General features: G+C 45.2%; 2 protein-coding genes across 13 annotated transcripts in view; one reads left to right on the top strand and one right to left on the bottom strand.

The window, feature by feature from the left end:
- ANKS1B (ankyrin repeat and sterile alpha motif domain containing 1B) overlaps positions 1 to 14,091 on the top strand; it is an 857,966-nt gene extending 843,875 nt beyond the window's left edge. For 3 of the 8 annotated variants that reach the window (XM_010989991.3, XM_031462969.2, XM_064491622.1), the window contains 2 exons: positions 10,741 to 10,908; positions 13,984 to 14,091. In XM_010989991.3, coding sequence (XP_010988293.3) covers positions 10,741 to 10,908; positions 13,984 to 14,091 — 276 coding nt within the window. Of the gene's footprint in view, positions 1 to 10,740; positions 10,909 to 13,964 lie in introns of all 8 variants that reach the window. The other 5 variants (XM_010989990.3, XM_031462968.2, XM_064491621.1 and 2 more) reach the window with 2 other exon arrangements.
- The window catches only part of APAF1 (apoptotic peptidase activating factor 1), a 104,501-nt gene continuing 88,584 nt past the window's right edge, over positions 3,584 to 19,500 (bottom strand). The window contains exons 27-30 of one of the 5 annotated variants that reach the window (XR_010383180.1): positions 16,627 to 16,769; positions 14,099 to 14,237; positions 6,481 to 6,632; positions 3,584 to 6,383 (exon numbers count right to left, since the gene is read on the bottom strand). Coding sequence is in view for 2 of the 5 variants with exons in the window: in XM_031462975.2 (XP_031318835.2) it covers positions 14,891 to 14,957; positions 16,627 to 16,769 (210 nt within the window). In the remaining 3 variants the exon portion in view is untranslated. Of the gene's footprint in view, positions 6,633 to 14,098; positions 14,238 to 14,890; positions 14,958 to 16,626; positions 16,770 to 19,500 lie in introns of those variants that run through there. The other 4 variants (XR_010383179.1, XM_064491617.1, XM_031462975.2 and 1 more) reach the window with 4 other exon arrangements.

The raw sequence follows: 19,500 nt of genomic DNA, 5'->3' as shown, positions 1-19,500 counted from the left end.
TGAAAACTGAAAAGCGTAAATAACATTCTTGGCCAGCTCCGCTGGTACATGGGGGTGAGCAATGGGAACGCCAGCAAACAGGACCCGGATTTTGCCCGGATAACAGTTCCCAGCCCTCTCTGCCAAGGAGTAAAGAGGCAGGAGATGTATAAAGAATGAGTAAGATTATTTTGAGCTAGATTATTTTCTCTTGTTTTTAGTTATCAAAATGGAAAAGCTTATTTTTTTTTATTTAAAATTATCCATCTGTATTTGACTAACCTTCAAAACATACAAATAAGTATAAAGAAGAGAAAAACCATCCACAACGTCAACACTCAGTGATAACCACCAGTAATGTTTTGCTATATATTCCTGTTTCCTCCACATGTAGACAGATACCATCTATGTTTGTATGTGTACATAAGTTTTAGTCTTTTTTTTATTGAAGTATAGTTGATTTACAATATTGTGTTAGTTTCAGGTATACAGCAAAGTGATTCAGTTACATATTTTATATATATATATATATATATAAAAAATATATATTTTTCCCCAGTTCTTTTCCATTATAGGTTATTATAAGATACTGAGTATAGTTATCTGTGCTATATAGTAAATCTTTGTTGTTTACCTATTTTTTATATATGGTAGTATGTATTTGGAGTATGTGATTACTGTTTACTTAGTCTTTTAGCCAGGTTTTTAAACGCCTCAGTTTTTATTTTCAGTGGCTGCCTTTGTGTCCCACCGCATGGATCTGTGTAGTGTACTTAGTCAGGACCCTATTAAGGAACATTTTAAATACTATGATGAATATTCCTGCAAATACGCCACTGAACTCTTGAGCCCAAAAGATTTTCAAATCCGAAGTTTCCAACACAGAAAAATCCTTGTGATGCTCCTGTTAATGTAAGTTAATTTCCTCGGTGGCCAGGGTTTTTCTAAGGGACAGACTGCCTACAGTCTATCCTGCAGTTATTTTTTTGTTTTTCAGAATTACTCCATCATTTATTCACCTTACCCTATACTGATTAACAGTTGGATCATACACAGAATTTTCACATAACAGTGCGTTTCAGGGCACAGTCATGCCTTGTGCACCTGTATGAGTATTTCTGTAGCCAAATTTCCTAAAAGTGGAATTTGAGATAATGGCTAAGAACATTGAAAATTTAGACATTGTCAACTGCTTGTGAGAAATGTACACTCCCACCAACAGCAGCACTTCATCCTCACTAATGCTGGGTACTGTCACTCTTTAAATTTTGCCTAATCGACCAGTGAAATATATGTATAAACCTCTTGTAATGGAAGTGTTAACTAACCTTATTGTGGCCATCGTTTCATACAGGTATCAAATCATCACAGTCGTACACCGTAGAGTTACACATGTTATTTGTCAGTAACATCTCAATAAACCTAAAAAATGAAAGTAAAAGAAAAAAATCCCCTCTAAATGTGTTTTTCTAGACTAGTTCCACTTATAGGCAGTGACTGGATGATTTTTCAACAGTGAGTAGAAATAAGCTGTGGGGTTAGCATCAAACTTGTGCAACTCTGCCTGACCTGATCACATGCACAGGGGTGAATTGGCCTTACTCCTGATGTAGCGTTTGGTTTTTTTTTTTTCTTTAACATTTTTCTATTGAGTTATAGTCATTTTACAATGTTGTGTCAAATAGAGTTTGGTTCTTATTTGTATTTTTCTGTGGTCCCAATATCTTCAGTTGTTTAATTTAACCTGTAGCACCTCAGAAATATCCTTTGCATATTGAAGTACAGGTGATTTGCAATGTGTTAGTTTCTGGTGTACAGCACAGTGATTCATTTATATATGTGTATGTATGTATATATATTCCTTTTCGTTACAGGCCATTACAGGGTATTGCATATAGTTCCCTGTGCTATATATAGTAGGACCTTGTTTGTTCTGTGTATAGTAGTTTATATGTGCTAATCTCAGACTCCTAATTTATCCCTCCCCTGCTTCCACTTTGGTAACCTTAAGTGTGTCTTCATTGGTGAATCTGTTTCTGTTTTGTAAATAAGTTCATTTGTGTCATTCTTTTAGATTCAACATACAAGGGATATTCTATATTTGACTTTCTCTGTCTGACCTACCTCACTTATATGATAATCTTTAGGTCCATTCATGTTGCTGCAAATGGTACTCTTTTTTACGGCTGAGTGGTAGTCCATTATGTATATAAGCCACAACTTCTTTATCCAGTCATCTCTTGATAGACATTTAGGTTGCGTCCATGTCCTGGCTATTGTAAATAGTGCTGCTGTGAACATTGGTGCATGTGCCTTTTCTAGTTAGTTTTCTCTGGATGTATACCCAGGAGTGGGATCATATGGTAACCCTATTTTTAGTTTTTTAAGGAAACTCCATACTGTTCTCCATAGTAGCGGCACCAATTTACATTCCCACCAACAGTGTAGGAGGGTTCCCTTTTCTCCACAGCCTCTCCAGCATTTATTGTTTATGGACTTCTGAATGATGGCCATTCTGACTGATGTGAGGTGGCACCTCAGTGTAGTTTTGATTTGTATCCTGCAGTTATTTCTAACACCAAATTGATGAGTACGCTGGGTACAGCCTCAGTGACCAGGATACAGGACAACAGGGGACACCTCCATGAGCCTCCTCTCTCCCACATCCTTCAGTGAGCACTTCCTGGACACCCGCTAATGGCCAGGCACTAGAGACTCAGCCCCTGACTCACGGAAGTAGCTCAGTAAATATATGTGGTGGTTGATGGTCAACTGCAGTCCTGACTGCCTTAAGGAGCTGCCAGGAAATAACAACCTTGCGTTCAAGTCTCTCCAGTTTGCATAAGAAAAACAAGTTTGCGCCCTTGGATTACATTTAGGATCTATCCTTAAAATGCGATGGCTCCACAGATTTCTCTAATGTAGTGATTCTTAATCACAGATCAACATTCCTGAGGGAGAAAGGAAGGCCTCTGGAGATTGTAATGCACCCCTGGGGGCGATGTCTCAATTGCATTGGGATTCCCTGCCTCCATCCTAAAGAGGCTCCCCTGGAAAGGGAGTGGGGCCTTGCATCCTCACGTCAGTCTTGACACCAAGGAAGGGACCGGTCTGACGGCTGAGAAGACCTGTGTTGATGGTTCAGGTCAAATCATAAGGAACACCTCTGCCTGGAGACTGCCTCTCCATAGGGCCTGGCATGAGACCCTCACCCCAGCCAAGATGCACCCACCACCCAGAAACTTTTGTATTTAATGTCTTTAAGCTTTTTGTTTTTCAGAAGTTTGCAGAAGTCTTTTATTTCACCTTAAGTGTGGTTCTAAGGTATGGTGGTTAAGAGCACAGCCTCTCAGATCAGCTCGGCCAGATGCTGGTTTGTTGAGCAAAGTATTTAACCTTCCTGAGCTTAATTCTCTCATGTGCAAAACAGGGATGATCATGACCCCACAGCTGTTTAAGGTGATAACCCCCACAGGGTTGCTGTGAGGATTAAATGAGACAGTCCAGGTGCAACATGGCACACAGTAAGTAATAATGTTGGCTAGAATTGTCATTAGGCTAAATATTATCATGAGTGATTGTCAAAATAATCCAGTAAGGTGGGTACTTTGTTGTTACTATCATTTTTTTTAATAGACTTTATTCTCTTAGAGCAGTTTCAGGTTCACAACAGAATTGAGCAGAAAATACAGAGTTTGCACATAGCCCGCTCCACCCACACATATATAGTCCCCTACCCTCAGCATCCCTCATCAGTGTGGCATATTTGGTACAATCGATGAACCAACATGGGCACATTATTATCAACCAAAGTCCACAATTTACATTAGGGCTCACTCTTGATGTACATTCTATGGGTTTTGACAAATGGATAATGACATGTAGCCACCCCTGTAGTATCATACAGAGTAATTTCATTGCCCTAAAAATCCCTTGTGCTCCATCTATTCATCCCTCCCTCCCCCCAAACCCCTGGAAACCATGATCTTTTTATTGTTTCTGTAGCTTTGCCTTTTCAAATGTCATTTGGTTGGAATTGTACAGTTTGTAGCCTTTTCAGACTGGTTTCTTTCATTTAGTAATATGTCTTTTAAGTTTCTTCTATGTCTTTCATGGCTTGATCTTTTTTTTTAACTGCACATGTATTTTTTAACTTACATATACATACTATTTATTGTTTCTAAGAATGTTCAGAGCTTTAGCTTTTTAAACTAACATAGTTATCAAAGGAATAAAGCCAACCACAAAATAAGAATTAATTCAAAAAGATACATACACCCTGCTATTAACAGCAACATTATTTATAATTGCCAAGATATGGAAGCACCCTAAGTGCACATCAGTAGTTGAATAGATAATGGAGATGCAGCTGTGTGTGTGTGTGTGTGTGTGTGTGTGTGTGTGTGTGTGTGTGTATGGAATGGAATTCAGATCAGCCATTAAAAAGGAGGATATTTTGCCATTTGTGGCCCTTCATTCATTTCAAAAACCAGAATTTTGTAACTGGCAGAGACATTTCCATTACATCAAAAACAACAAAATACCTAGAGATAAACCTAACCAAGGAGGTTACCTATACTCTGAAAACCGAAAAAACACAAAGAAATGGAAAGATTTCTTGTGCTCTTGGATTGGAAGAATCAACACTATCAAAATGGCCCCACTACCCAAAGCAATCCACAGATCCAACGCAACCCCCGTCAAAAGGCTCATGACATTTCTCACAGAACTAGAACAAACAATTCCAAAATTTGTAAGGAACCACAAAAGACCCTGAACAGCCAAAGCAATCTTTTGTAGGTCTCTTTTTTTTCCTCTTTCTTTTTGTGCTTTTTTTTTAATGGTTTGATGACTACAGAAGATCCTTTAACATTTGTTATAAAGCTGGTTTGGTGGTGCTGAAATCTTTCAGCTTTTGTTTATCGATGAAGCTTCTGATTTCTCTGTCAAGTCAGAACGAGAGCCTTGCTGAGGAGAGTATTCTTGGTTGTAAGTTCCCCCCTTGCATGACTTTAAGTATATTGTGCCACTCCCTTCTGGCCTGTAGAGTTTCTGCTGAAAAATCAGCTGATAACCTTATGGGAGTTCCCTTGTATGTTATTTGTTGCTTTTCTCTTGCTAATTTTAATATTTTCTCCTTATACATAATTGTTGTCAATTGGATGACTACGTGCGTTGGTGTGTTCCTCTTGGGGTTAATTCTGTGTGGTACTCTCTGTACTTCCTGGACTTGGTGCCTGTTTCCTTTCCCAAGTTGGGGAAGTTTTCAGTGATTATTTCTCCAAAAATATTCTCAGGTCCTCTGTCTCTTTTCTTTCTAGGACCACTATAATTCGAATATTAGTGCACTTCATGTTGTCCCAGAGTTCTTTTAAACTATTCTCATTTCTTATTCTTTTTTCTTTTATCTGTTTTGAAGTAGTGATTTCCACTAATCTGTCTTCTAGCTCAGTGATCCGTTCTTCTGCCTCATTTAGTCTGTTCTTGGCTCCTTCTAGTGTATTGTTCATTTCAGTGATTTTATTCTTCACTCTGTTTGGGTATTCTTTATGTTTTCCAACTTTTTGCAAAAACTTCACTCTGTGCATCTATACTCCTTTTGAGTTCTCTGAACATCTTGGCCATCATTACTTTAAACTCTTTCTCAGATAAATTACCTATCTCCTCATCACTTATTTCTTCTTCTGAGATTTTATCTTGTGCCTTGGCCTGGGAGATATTCCTTTGCCACCTCATATCGTCTATCTTTCTGCGTGTTTCTGGATTCCTTCCATAGGCTTTGGGATTATTGTTTTCTTATTTCTAGTATCTGCCCCTGGTGGATGAGGCTGGACTAGAGGCTTATGCAGGTTTCCTGGCTGAAGGAACCAGTGCCTGCCCACTGCTGGGTGAAGCTTGGTCCTGGACCTCTGGATGTGTCTAGAGGCCTTTGTGGCTTAGGAAGTCTGCTGATGGGTGTGGCTGTGTTCCCACCCTGTATGTTGTTTGGCCTGAGGCTTCCCTACAGGCTGTTGGGTGGGTCTAGTTCTTGATTCTAATGATCCAATCAAGATGTCAGCCTCCAGGAAAGCTCATGTAGATTAATACTCCCAGAACATCTACCACCAGCTTTTATGTCCCCTAAGTGAGCTATAGCCGTCCCCCAGATCCCCAGAGGAACCTACAAATCCAGCAGGCAGGTCTGGCCCAGGTTCCTATGAAATCACTGCCTCTGCCCTTGGACCTGGTGCACGTGAGTTTCCATGTACGCTTCCCAAGCCAATGGAGTCTCCGTTTCCCCCTGTCCTGTGAGGCTCCTGGAGCCAAGCCCTGCTGGCCTTCAAAACCAGATGTCCTGGGATCTCCTCTTCCCGGTGCCAGGACCCGGGCTGGGGAGCCTGACGTGGGACTCAGAGCTTTCACTCCTGTGGGAGGGCTTCTGTGAGTTAACAAATCTTCAGCTGTGGGTCACCCACCCGAGGCGTATAGGACCCAATTGTATCGCGACCACGGCCCTCCTACCATCCTGTCGTGGTTCCCTCTTTATGTTTCCAGTTGCAGATCTTTTGTGCTAGGTTCCAGTCTTTTTCCGATGGTTGTTTAGCATTCAGTTGTGGTTTCGTTGTAGACGTGAGGAGAGGCAAGTTCATGGTCCTACCACTCTGCCATCTTGACTGGAAAAAAAAATTATCCTCATTTTTTAATAAGAAACGAGAGACTTACAGCATAGTCTTCCCAGTAGTCACCCCCATTACCCACCCCAATCATGTGCACAGGCTACCTTCTTAAATTGGTGGTCTGTGTAAAGTAGAGTACACTCAAGGCCAGTTGCCCCAGTAACTGTGACCCTAGAAGGAGGCTCGTGCTGGAAAGGCCAAGGCAAGTACATTCTTATAAGTATGAGAGGCAGAAGAAGCCAAAGTCAGAGACAGCCAGGTTAAAGCATTTGCAGGATGGGAGGTAGTGAACATAAAACTAGATGTGTTTGGATTTATGCCTGAGCAAGGTAGTAGCCAGAGATGAGTGTGTGGCTGTGCAAATATTTGAAAGGACATGCCAGCTCTGTGGTTTGGGCAAGCTTGTGAAGGGACACCTCAGTGCTTACTCTGAAATGTGACGAGTGACCTGGATGGGTCACAGGCATCAGCCAAGGCTGGGGGTGGAGGCTCCAGGATTTGACCCCCTGTGACTACGTACTGTTCATCCCAGCTCGCAGGCTGGGTTCCTCTTCCTGCTGCCTGAATGAGGGTCCAGCCAGACTTCCTTAGCATTGCATGGTGTTCCAGTGTCTATTGCTGCTTATTTCGTAAACCATCCCAAAATTTAGTGGCATAAGACAACATCCAGTTTATCAAGTTTGCAATTCTGGAGTCAGGAATCTGGGGCCTTCACTGGGTGGCTCAGTGGACTGCAAGTGTTGGGACAGTTTGACTGGGGCCATCTGTCTGGGGCCTTGGGTCCTCTATGTGGCGTCTCGGGGAGCTTGAATGTCCAGTATCACTTTCACTTCGTGTCTGGAGCCTGGGCTGGGCTCAACTGCTGTTCTCTCCAGGCAGCCTCTTCCCCAGGCCAGCCTGGACATCCTCACAGCATTGTGAACTCAGGGAGGTGAGACTTCTGACACAGGGCTGGTTTCCCTCAGGGTGTTCCACAAGGCCCAGTGGAAGCCACCAGACCCCTCGAGATCTAATCTCAGAAGTCCCAGCATGTCACTTCTGCACATGCTGCTAGCTGGGAAGGTCGGTATAGCCAGTCCAGATTCAAGGAGATGGAGGAACAGACTCGCCCTCCCAACAGAGGAATGTTACAGCATGAGGGAAGGGGAAGAGTGAGTGATGGCTGCCGTCTTGGAGACAAGCTACCACACACGGGAGGGTAAGAACATAGGCTCTTGAGTCACAGACATTGTTTCATATCACTGCTCTGTAATTTTCCAGCTGTGTGATGTCAGGCAAGTTACTTAACCTCTCTGAGCCTCAATTTCCTCATCTATAAAATGAGAACAGTGGTATTCTACTGCAGATGATTGTGGTAAGACTTAAACGAGATAGATCTAGTGCTTGTTACAATGCCTAATACTTGTGAAGTCCTCACTTTACAGTAGCCATACTACCTGCAGTAATGTCTAGGAGTGTTGTTACTCCAGCTTGTCTTTAGGTACTCATTCAGCAAACAAGCGTCTACTGCGTGCCTGCAGGGTGCCAGGCACAGCCTCTGGCCCTGGCCTCCTCACGGTTGCGAGGAGGATGGTATGTTGTTGTAAGTGGAGATACCTGGGCTTCATGATTGTGAGCAGTGTCCCTAGTGCTCTTCAGTGCCAGGGGGCATCGCTGGAGCCAGCAAGCCTGGTTCAAAAGATCAAGCCAGGGCTTGTCACCCAAGCCTCTCTGATCAGACTGCAGTATCATTTTTAGCCCTGTCCTACAGAGTCTCCTGCTTTCTTCCCACCAGTAACTCTTCTCCCGTTTTAAATAGTGGGGATGTTACTAAGGAGAGGCAGGAGAAATGAATCTTCCTCCCCTTCAAATGTGTGTCCTCGGGTCCCATTTGATGAGCATCTATTCCCCGCAGGAGCCCCGGTACTTCAGTAACACAGGACTCTGAGTGCAGAGCCCCATCAACAACCAGCTGCTCCTCGTGGGCCCTCACTGGCATCCAGAATCGAAACCTCAAACACCAAGGTGACAAAGTATAGGAAAGGTAATAATGTCCAACTCTTTACAGATCATAAAACGAAAAGCAAGACGTCATGGATAATGCAGGCCAAACCAGGAGAGGCCGCTTGGCAGGAAACCTCACAGTCTGGTCTGATCTGTCTTATCTCAGCAGTTTCCTAACACCAGGAACTTCTTAAAAATGAAAGGGCAGAGCTTCTAACCCAGAACATTTCAAAAACCTTTATGCTTCCCACAATAGTCATGTGAAAATCTCACCTGCTCAAATGAGCATCTTTGGCTTTCTTCGAAGACATGGAGCTTTAAGTAAATCTCACTTTCAGGAACTTGTTTTTAGGTTAATGATAAAGGAATTCACACTCATTAAGCACCCCTATTCCAGCATCAGAAAGCCGCACGTTACAGAATCACTGCAGCTGCCACCTTTCCCTTAGTCCAGTAGCCCACCCAGAGCACGAATATCTGCTACGTGTCCCTGACAGATGGACATCCACCATCTGCATAGCAACCGTGAAGAAGACAAGAGCCAGGACTTTGTGGGGACAGCCGAAGCCCAGAGCCCCAGGCCACCTTTCCAGGGGACCCATCCACACTAGGGGGCAACCCTGGCCGTGATGGGAGTGCCAAGTGTAGGCAGTGAGGACTCCGCCCTCATGGTGCAGCGACGGCGGGGCTGTCTGCCAGCCCACCTCCACTGTCACCTGTTGGTGCACGACTAATTTCCTGGTCTGACTCATCCCTGGAGGCAAACACAGCCCCAGGTTCATTGCGGGAAGTGCTTGGCTGGCTGTGCGAGCTTCAGTGTCTTCCAAGTAGCACACATCTGCCTTGTGGGCCATCGCTTCTTATCAAGTTACTCAAAGGAGAAGACAGCTTCTGTCAAACCAGCTCTCACACTCAGAGTTTTCCTTTCTCAGGTCTAAGACCGTGATAATTGCTCTGAAATTAGTCCAGAAACCCCTGGGCCTCTTCCACACCCCTCTGAAGACCATCCTGCATCTTCATCAAGCAAAAACAGTCCCCCAGAATCGTGGGACTCAAGCTATTTCATATGCCTGATTGGGGAGGAGGGGGCAGGGACATAGAAGGTACAGATGCAAAACCAGCATAAGCAGAATGCTACCTCTGTGGTTTTGAAACACCACGCACAGGCCTTCTAGGGACTTTCATCAGAATGAAAACCTGGGACAGACCATGTTAGCCCTCAGCTGGTGCAGTGATTTTAAGAAAGCTGTGACCCACAGGCATCCACTTCTTTGCACTGTGACCTTGGGGGTCTTATTGAGACCCTGCTTCTCTGGGGTCAGTGTCCTGTTTTCTCAGTGAGAGAAGACAAGATGGGGCTGTGCTCAGAAGAGAAGACCGAAATGAAGTGCGAATCTGGAGAAGAGAGAAGAAAGCTAGTCGTCTTGAGGGGAGTGGTTGAGTGAGGAAAATAACCTTTCTCCCAGGCACTGCTTGGCATGGCCTTCCGGCCTGACAGAACCTCCTGTCTCTCGCTGATTTGATGATAAAATATGGAGTGGACCCACAGGGAGAGCAAATGCCTCAAGAAATAGAGGGATAATTGGCTCTGTTTGCATGCTCGCTGCTGTGACTATGAGACGCCACACCAGCATGACTAATGCCTCTCCCCTCTGCCTAAATTAGATTTTGATTGTTTCAGAGATGGTCACCGAATCACAGATGTTTGAGGTAAAAAGACCCAACTTCTCAGGAACACCTCCCCTAGAGTGTGTGGGATCATCCTCACAGGCACAGCTGACGCACTCCCAGAACTCGGCTGAGGGACCAGAGTAACCCCTTCCCTTCCAAGGCCCAGGAGCAAACTGGCCGCCCATGATGGGGCCCGGGATGGAGTGGGCTTCAGGGTCCCCTGTGGGCTCCTTGGCGTGGGGTAAGCTAGTGCATCACATCAGTGAATGATGCCTGGGACACACCTTAAACTGGACCTGAAGTGTCCCGTTCATCAGGTTTCTCCTGACACTCTGCCACATCAGGTGGAGCAGTTCAAGGTCCCCGCTGGTTCACCCCCTGCAGTGTTCCTCAGCCACTCTGTTCCAGTCTGCAGGATGCCATCGTAAACTGTTTCTCATTTCTCTTGCAGAATTTAGCCTATGAGATCATCCTAACGCTGGGACAGGCATTTGAAGTCGCTTACCAGCTTGCGCTGCAAGCCAGGAAAGGGGGGCATTCCTCCACCCTTCCAGAAAGCTTTGAAAACAAGCCCTCCAAGCCCATCCCCAAGCCCCGAGTCAGCATTCGCAAGTCCGTGGTAAGTAGAAAAGATGCAGGTGTTCTGAAAACTTTTGAGCTGGAGGGAAGGGACCCTGGGCCTGAGTCCTCATGAGAATCCAGGGCCTGTCCATCTTGTCTCTGCCCCGCCTCGTCCTGGCATGGGTCCTTCATCCTTTCAGCCCAGTTCCTGCAAAGTCTTGGGGGCCATCTGCCTGGAACCTAGAGGCTCCTGAGAAAACTCCCCTTCCTCTGTCCCCTGCAGCAACCTCTGAGGGGACTGGGTGCTGCTGCTGTCCTGGGTGAACCTTTCCTGAAAGTCCAGGCAAGCTTGGGAGCGATGTTCCCTGAGGCTTTGGCTGCCATCCCTCCAGGGGGCACGCCTCTCACAAGCTGCTGGTCAGTAGAGCCTGGCAGAGGCTCTCAGCAAGGGTGTCCCCGGTACCCAGCAAGAGGAAACTAGAGGTGCAGGCTGTGCGCGCATCCAAAGGGGAGGCCTAGGCACCAGGCCCCATGCTTTCTCTGGCAGCTGAGGTTTCCTGCAGGCGAGGACTATTCAGAAGGTACGGCCCCTCCTCCGCGGCATCTGTCTTCCTCCAGGAATTTCCTCCCTCTCCCTCCCACACGCTCTGCACACATCCTGTCCTAACAGACTTTCATGACTTCAAAGCGGCCTCCTCTGGTAGTAGCAATACCCAGAAGCTGGACCGTTCCCAACCAGCCTCCTATCTGGTTTCTGCTGCCGTATGGCATCCTAGAAGCTCTGGGCCTCGGGATAGCAGACACCCCCAGAGGCATCGCTCTCCCCTCCACATGTCCTTCTGTCTGTGATTCTCTCCTCTTCCCCACTGGCCCCTGTCCCCAGGGTCATGGGGCAGGTGTAAGGGTCTTCATCTCTGCAGGGGTACCGCCCTTTGTGACCATGTGGCTTCTTATTCACAATCTTCTCTTTGGCCTCTGTTTTTGCCCTGTACTTGGCAACTTCAGCATCCCTGGGAATGGTCCTTCCAGAGTCTGGCCCCTTTGCTCCTTGACAGCTCACCTCCTTGATCTTTTTCTCCACCTCTCTGTTCACTCTTGTGCTCATCCCTCATCGCTGATCATCACCAGTAACAGCATGTCCTCTGAAAGTTGTTCCTTTTGACCCCTCGTCCTCCCAGCCCCACAGGCTCCCAATCCTGACACACTCTCAGAACTCCAGACTAACAGCTTCAATTTCTTCTTCAGTACTTAATAGACATCTGAAACTTAGTTTTGATCTCCCTTCCAAAACTGTTTCTGTCCATCCCTTGCAGCTCAGTAAGCCACATAACCACTCACCATGTTGCTCAAGCCATAAATCTAGAAGCATTCCTGATTCCTGTCCTCCCCTCACCCTTGTATCCAACCCACAAGCAGATTCCATCCATTCAGTCCCTAAAAGCTCTCTCAGATCCATGCACTCCTCTCCATTTCCTCTGTCACTCTGCTCATACAAGCTGCCACCACCACTAATCTCCAAAACTACCTCAGTATACCTGACAGACTCGCTCCCTCCACATGGCAACCAGGGCGACCATCTTAAAACACAGATCAGATCATGACACCACTGCCCCGATTCCCCACCACACTCTGACTTTTCTCTGATCCCCACAGACTTCTCCCAGACGAGCACAGAGGGCTGGGTGCCATTGGGGCTTCTAGAATACTTGCCTAGAAGCTGTCACTGAGAAATATCAGTGAGTAACCGCTTAAGATCCTGTCCCCGTCAGTGGGTATTCCAGATGTTTACTGTTGAGAAATATGCTGTGATTCCTAAGACTATGTTAAGTCCTCCCCCAAGTCTTGTGGAAACGTTAACAAATCACGCTGGGACGGACCCTACAGCATTCCTGCAGCTCTCTTGCTACAGGTTTCTTGAGCAGAGCAGGCGGCTAGGGTCAGGCATGTGTGGAGACACCAAAGGAAAAAAGGCAGCAATTCGGTGAGGAACTTCCCCACCCCCCCCCCCTCCATAAGAGCTCAGAACTCAAGCCTCACCCAGAAAGGGCCTGTGTGACCTTGTGTGCACAGGGGCTGAGCCAGTGTTAACATTGCATGGCTCAGCTCGGTTTGGGTAAGGCTCAGCCTGACCTGGCCCTGCTCACCTCTTCATCCTCAGTTGTCTCCCCTCCCAGCTGCCCCTCTGCAAACTGGCTGTAAGTCCTCAAACGGCCACTTTCCCTTACCTCAGGGACTTTGCACATGCTGTTCAATCAACCCCTGCCCACAGGCTTCACCAGGAAACTCTTGCTTGTCCTCCAGCTCTCCATTTAGACATTACCTCATTTTTAATAATGTCTATTCAACAAGTATTTATTGTGTGGCTGCTGTTTACTGGGTTGCCAGGAGCTTTTCTAAGTTTAGGGTTAACAGTGAACAGAACAGGCAGAATCCTACCTTCTCGAGCATCCATTGTAGTGGAGGATGAACAAGTAAATGATGCATGTGGCATAAGGATTACAAAAGTTAAGATGCTATTTGATAGGATAAACTGGTGAGGAGGTGATGTTTGATCTGCACCCTGATTGATATTAGGGCATAAAGCATGAGGGTGTCTGGAAAAGAGCATTCGGGCAGAAAGGTGATGGGCACAGAGGCCCTGGGCGTGGGCCTGGCGTTCAGGGCCACTGCAGGTCACGGCCACTGCAGGTCACCTTGAGGACTGACTACTGTGGACTTATTCTGACTGTGATAGAAACCAGTGGAGGCTGGAGAGCCAGGCAGGGCATAGCCTGGTTCACCTCCTCCAGGAAGCCCCCCCGGCTCCTGACGTGGGGTCAGTGGCCTTCTTGGGTGCCCTCAAAGCATCCCCTCTTCCCTTTGAAATCTCAGTTCTCAGTACTTTAGTGTTTCTATGTCTGCTCCCCATCTGTGTGCTTTCAAGAGCAAGGGCCATGTCTCATTCACCGTCTGCACCACCCAGTGCCTTGCACACATACACAGTAAATGTGTCAGATGAACAAATGCTTCTCACACATCAGCATCCCGAAGTCCTGCCAGGGTGAGTGCGGGTTTCCAACCAGTGTTAGGATGCACGCGGGCAGCCCCGAGCAGGTACCGTATAACAGGCATCAGCCTTTCTGTTTTAAAGCAGATCGACCCATCTGAGCAAAAGACTCTGGCCAACCTGCCGTGGATTGTGGAGCCGGGACAAGAGGCCAAAAGGGGAATAAATACCAAGTATGAAACCACAATTTTCTGATACTCACCGTCCTCCTGTCCTTGCGGTGCCTTGCACGCCGAGCAGTCCCAGAGCAGGCTTCCTATCCAGCCCAGGAGGAAGACTGCTCTGTTTGTGTGGCCTTGTCACGGGCAAAAGGCTGCTGTCCATTCCTGGGGACATTCTTTCTGCACCAGTGACAGAAAGTGCAACTAAGACTTTTCAGTCATAACCCCCGAGAAGCACGAGCAGAGATTCTTGGCTGACTCTCCGGACTTCCCCCTGCCACCACCCAAGGTATTTCTAATGACTCTGCCCCAACACTTGCTTTGCTGTATTTGGGGATAATACCTTTAAAAAAGTACAGGGGAATCTCTAATACTGCCTAAAAGTATAAAAATCTTGGGTTTATTTTTCACTGTCGTCAGTTTTCAAGGTAGAATCAGAACTAACCCCAGAAAACATCTGTAAAATCATTATCTCACTGAGTATTGTTTCCTGCAAAAGGACAAAAACTACCCACCCTGATTGCCAGGAAATCCTGTTTCTCAATTTCTATATTTGTGCATTTTATATGTAATCAGCTATGTCAGATAAAGAAAACCTTTACATCTATGGATTGATTCAAAAACTTAAGAATGATTTAAAACAGAGGAATTTATTATGAAAAGAAGAAATGTGTCTTGTATTAAATATTTTTCTTAGAAGAATGTTTCACTAATGCATTGATAAGAAACTAGGTTAGTTGTGAGGGATGTTTCTGGTTTTGTTTTGAATAACAACTAAATTTCTAATGCTACTACCAAGAGGACTGGCTCAGGCGTGGCAAGTACGGTGACACTCACCAGAGCAGGAGATTCAGGCACGCAGGCTGGCGTCTTCCCCAAAGTGCTGACGCAGTCATCAGCCTGCAAAGATTTTTTTTCAATCTTCACAGTTTTAAAGGACATGTTAAAAAAAAAAAATCTAGGGCTCCTGCTGTCATGGAAACCTTGTTTGAGAAAGGTGTTAATAAAATTCTATTGCAAAAAATTTTTTTTCTAGAAAAAAAAAATTAAAAAAAAAAAGATTCCAAAGTAATAAAGCTCTTTTCTTGAAACAAAAAATATACATGTTTGCTTACTCTTTGATTAAATAAAATTTACTTACATTTCTTTAAGGTATTTTAATTTTTTAATGTCTCTGTGGAGTATTTGTATGATACCATAATGTATATTTATGTAGAATCAAATTATATAAACAGTACCAATATCATTATAGAGAAAAATAACATTTTAATGTATATTGTTCTAACCATATTGTGAATCATTTTGAAGTTCATTATAGCGCTATTGAGAAATTGTGGGATTGTCTTAATGTTTTTTTTATTAACACCAATATTATTTTAAGCCTGACTGAGATTATCATTTACATTCATCAGTTGGTGAGTTTTGAAGGACTAAATTTTATTTCAAATTGACAAATGTATATGGTTTTAGTTTAGTGTTAAAGAATTTTAATACAATGTTAAATTACTTGAACTGAACAGTTCCTTGTATATATTTTGCCTATTCACTGTTGATATGTATGTAGTAAACTGAGAGTAAAATAACACTAAAATATGGTACCAAAAGGAAATTGTATAGGAGCAAAGTAAATAGTATCTTTGCTGAGACAGAAACATATGTGTAAATATGCTTGGGCTTCCAGTTATAAATTTTGTAATTTTTGTCATTATTTATATCCTATAAAAAGCACACAAAATAAAACGGAAACTGTACAGCCACGGGTGCTTGGCATCATTCTGTGAGCACTTTCCCACTTCCATGTAGGATCAGAACCAAAGACCAGCTTTCACAGCATCCAGAGCTGAAAGGGATTTTTTAATTAGCAAAAAAGTTGAGAAAATTAGCTCATTTACAAATTCAATCTGCCTGGAAAAGATACACTGGCCTTTCGAAGCTTTAATACCTTTAAAGCTTAAATTTCATCCATAGAGCCCCCATTGTTTGTGCTTAAATATTACAGCGGGCTGTAATGAAGAACTGCCCAAATTTCTAAAAGAGGAAGGGCCACCAAACTGGATTACTTTTATAGGACAACATCTACACCTTTGTCTTAGGCTGCCTAACAAACAGTACCATAGACTGGGTGGCTTAAACAAATTTATTATTTCTTGTGGTTCTGGAGGTCTGGGAAACTCAAGATCAAGGTGCTAGCAAGGTAGGTCTCATTCTAAGGCCTTTGTCTCTTGGCTTGGCTTGTAGGTGGCTGTCATCCTGCTCTGTGCTCACAGGACCTCTGTATGTGTGTGCAGAGAGGGTGGGGGAACTCTGGTGTCCCTTAGAAAAGCACTAATCCCATCATGAGGGCCCCACCCCCCATGACCCTGTCTAACTCTAATTATCTCCCAAAGGCCCATCTCCATACCATCACCTTAGGACATCAACATGGATTTTGGGGGGATATAAATTTTCCATAACAGCATTCATTAATCCTTTCATTTTTCCTAAAATGCATGTGCCAGCTGTGAGCTGAGTGATAACAGGGCCATATTAAAGACACACTGGAAAAACATCAGAGATGCACATTCCATACCCTGTGACTTTCAGAAGATCACCCCTCTGCTGGATCCAGGTATATTTGCTACTCTCCAAAACACATGCTGAAGTAATCTCGGGGCACTCCCAGCCTGACACGCAGAGGCCTAGGGCTTTGAACTCCAAAGGGCTGAAACCATCCTGAAATGCACAAGAGCAAGTTCCCTGAAGGAAGGGTTGGGCTGGCATTTTAGACAGTAATGCTTCACCTGGGCTGATTTGGCCCCTTTTAATCTTGGCTAACCACCAAGAGGTCAGCAATCCTCTTATTATCTCTGTGGATCAAATGCTTTTATCAGTTACAGTCCCAGCGTGAGGCAAATGGCATACTCCAATTGAGGTAGTTTAAGAGTTTAATAAATGAAATACTCACATAGGTCTTGGCATCACGTAGGGAAACAGAGGACTGAAATACTATGCCTGGGCTAGTATGGACTTAGGGGGAGTGAGAAAGGAGGAGGCTTATGGAGGGGACTGCCAGACCTCAGATGCCAAGGGCCTCAGAAAGGGAGCCGAGTATTAAAACCCCCTAATCTCCGGGGGAAGCGGCCAAGATGGTGGAGCACAAAAACCGCAAGCTCACTTCCTCACGAGCACATCAAAATCACAACTGTCTATCTACAGAACCACCATCAATGAAAAAGATTGGAACCTACCAGAAAAGATCTTCTACAATTAAAGACATAAAGAAGGAACCACAAGACAGGCAGGAGGCAGACTCATGATAAAATCAAATCCCATACCCTCCAAATAGACAACCCACCAGCTGGAGAATAATTATATCACAGAGCTGCTCCCACAGGAGTGAGAGTTCTGAGCCCCATGTCAGGCTTCCTGGGCTGGGGCTCTGGCACTAGTAAGATGAACCCCCAGAGCATCTGGCTTCAAAGGCCAGTGGGGCTTAACTGCAGGAGTCCCACAGGACTGGAGGAAAGAGACTTCACTCTTTAAAGGGTGCACACAAAACCTCATGCATACCAGGACCCAGGGCAAGAGCAGCGCTTTGATAGACGCCTGGCCCAGACCTACCTGCTAGTCTCGGAGAGTCTCCTGGAGGGGGTGGGGGTGGCTGCAGCTCACCCTGGGGACATAGACAGTGGTGGCAAACATATTACGGAACATTCAAACACAGGAAACTGAGCTGAGAGCTAACATCTTGGCTAGTTAGCACGAAGACCTGACCCCACCCAACAGCCTGTAGGTGTCAGCGTTGGGATGCCTCAGGCCAAACTACCAGCTGGGAGAGAACACAGCCCACCCATCAGCTGACAGGCCGTGAGAAGCCTTCCTGAGCCCATGAGGCCTCTAGACATGCCTCTAGCTGTGGCCCTGCCCACTAGATAGCCGTGGCCCTGCCCACTAGATAACCAAGACCCTGCTCCACCCAGCGGTGGACAGGCACAGCCCCTCCAGTCAGGAAGCCTGCACAAGCCTCTAGACCAACCTCCCTTACTAGGTGAGACACCAAAAGCAAGAAAACGATGTTCCCACAGCCTGCAGAAGGATTTGGCCCCTGGACTCCAGACCCTACCCTGAGACCAACTGAGCCCTGACCCTGCACACTAGTTGGCTAATGCAACCTTCAGGACACCCCAGGCCCCACACCCAACTGTCTCAGAAACTAGTTTCTGCCCCCGCCCCAGCCCCGCCAACAATTTGAAATGATCTCTGGGATCTCTGGGCCCTTCAGCCAGACTCCAGGAACCAACTCTGCCTCCCAACAGCCTAGGGCTAACCTCACAACCTGGCTTCCCCTGCCAACGGGCAGGCAAGAGCCCCAGAACTTCAGGACCCTGACTCCGCCCACCAGTGAGCCAGCACTAAGGTTCCATGACCAGGCCCCACTAAACAGCAGCAAGCAGCACTCATACATGGCTGGGGCTGGCAACTAACTGGATGACGGGCCAACCAAGCCTACCAGACCACCCACAAGTCAGTAATTTAAAAAGCTCCCAACAAACAAAAGTGTAGGACCACATGGCTTCACAGGAGAATTCTACAAGAGTTAATGCCTACCCTTTTGAAACTTCCCATAAACTGCAAAGGAAGGAACACTTCCGAACTCATTCTATGAAGCCACCATCACCCTGATAACAAAACCAGACAAAGACACCACACACACAAAAAATTATGTCAGTATCACTGATGAACACAGATGCAAAAATCCTAAACAAAACACTACCAAACTGACTCCAGCAATACTAAAAGGATCATACACCACCATCAAGTGGGATTTATCCTGGGGATGGAAAGACTTTTCAGTGTCGCAAATCAGTGTGATACACCACATTATCAAACTGAAGAATAAAGTCCACACAATCATCTCAATAATATGCAGAAAAAACTTGGTAAAATTCAACATTCATTTATGATAAAAAAAATTCTCCAGAAAGTAGACATAGGGGGAACATACCTCAACATAATAAAGGCCACATATGACAAACCCACAGCTAACATCATACTCAACAGTGAAAAGCTGAAAGCATTCCCTCTAAGATCAGGAACAAGACAAGGATGCCCTCTCACTACTTTTAGTCAGAATAGTTTTGGAATTCCTCCCCACAACAACCAGAGAAGAAAAAGAAATAAAAGGAATCCAAATTGGAAAGGAAGGAGTAAAACTCACTGTTTGCAGATGACATGATACTATAGATAGAAAATCCAAAAGATGTCACAAGAAAACTACTAGAGCTCATCAATGAAGTTGGTAAAGTTGCAGGATACAAAATTAATATACAGAAGTCTGCTGCATTTCTATTACGCTAACAACAAATGTCAGAAAGAGAAATTAAGGAAATGATCTTGTTTACCAGAGCATCAGAAAGAATGAAACACCAAGGAATAAACCTACCTAATGAGGAAAAAGACCTGT

The sequence above is a fragment of the Camelus dromedarius genome, chromosome 11 (assembly GCF_036321535.1).
Source record: "Camelus dromedarius isolate mCamDro1 chromosome 11, mCamDro1.pat, whole genome shotgun sequence".
NCBI classification, from domain to species: Eukaryota; Metazoa; Chordata; class Mammalia; order Artiodactyla; family Camelidae; genus Camelus; species Camelus dromedarius.
This window is presented reverse-complemented; position numbering and strand designations above follow the sequence as displayed.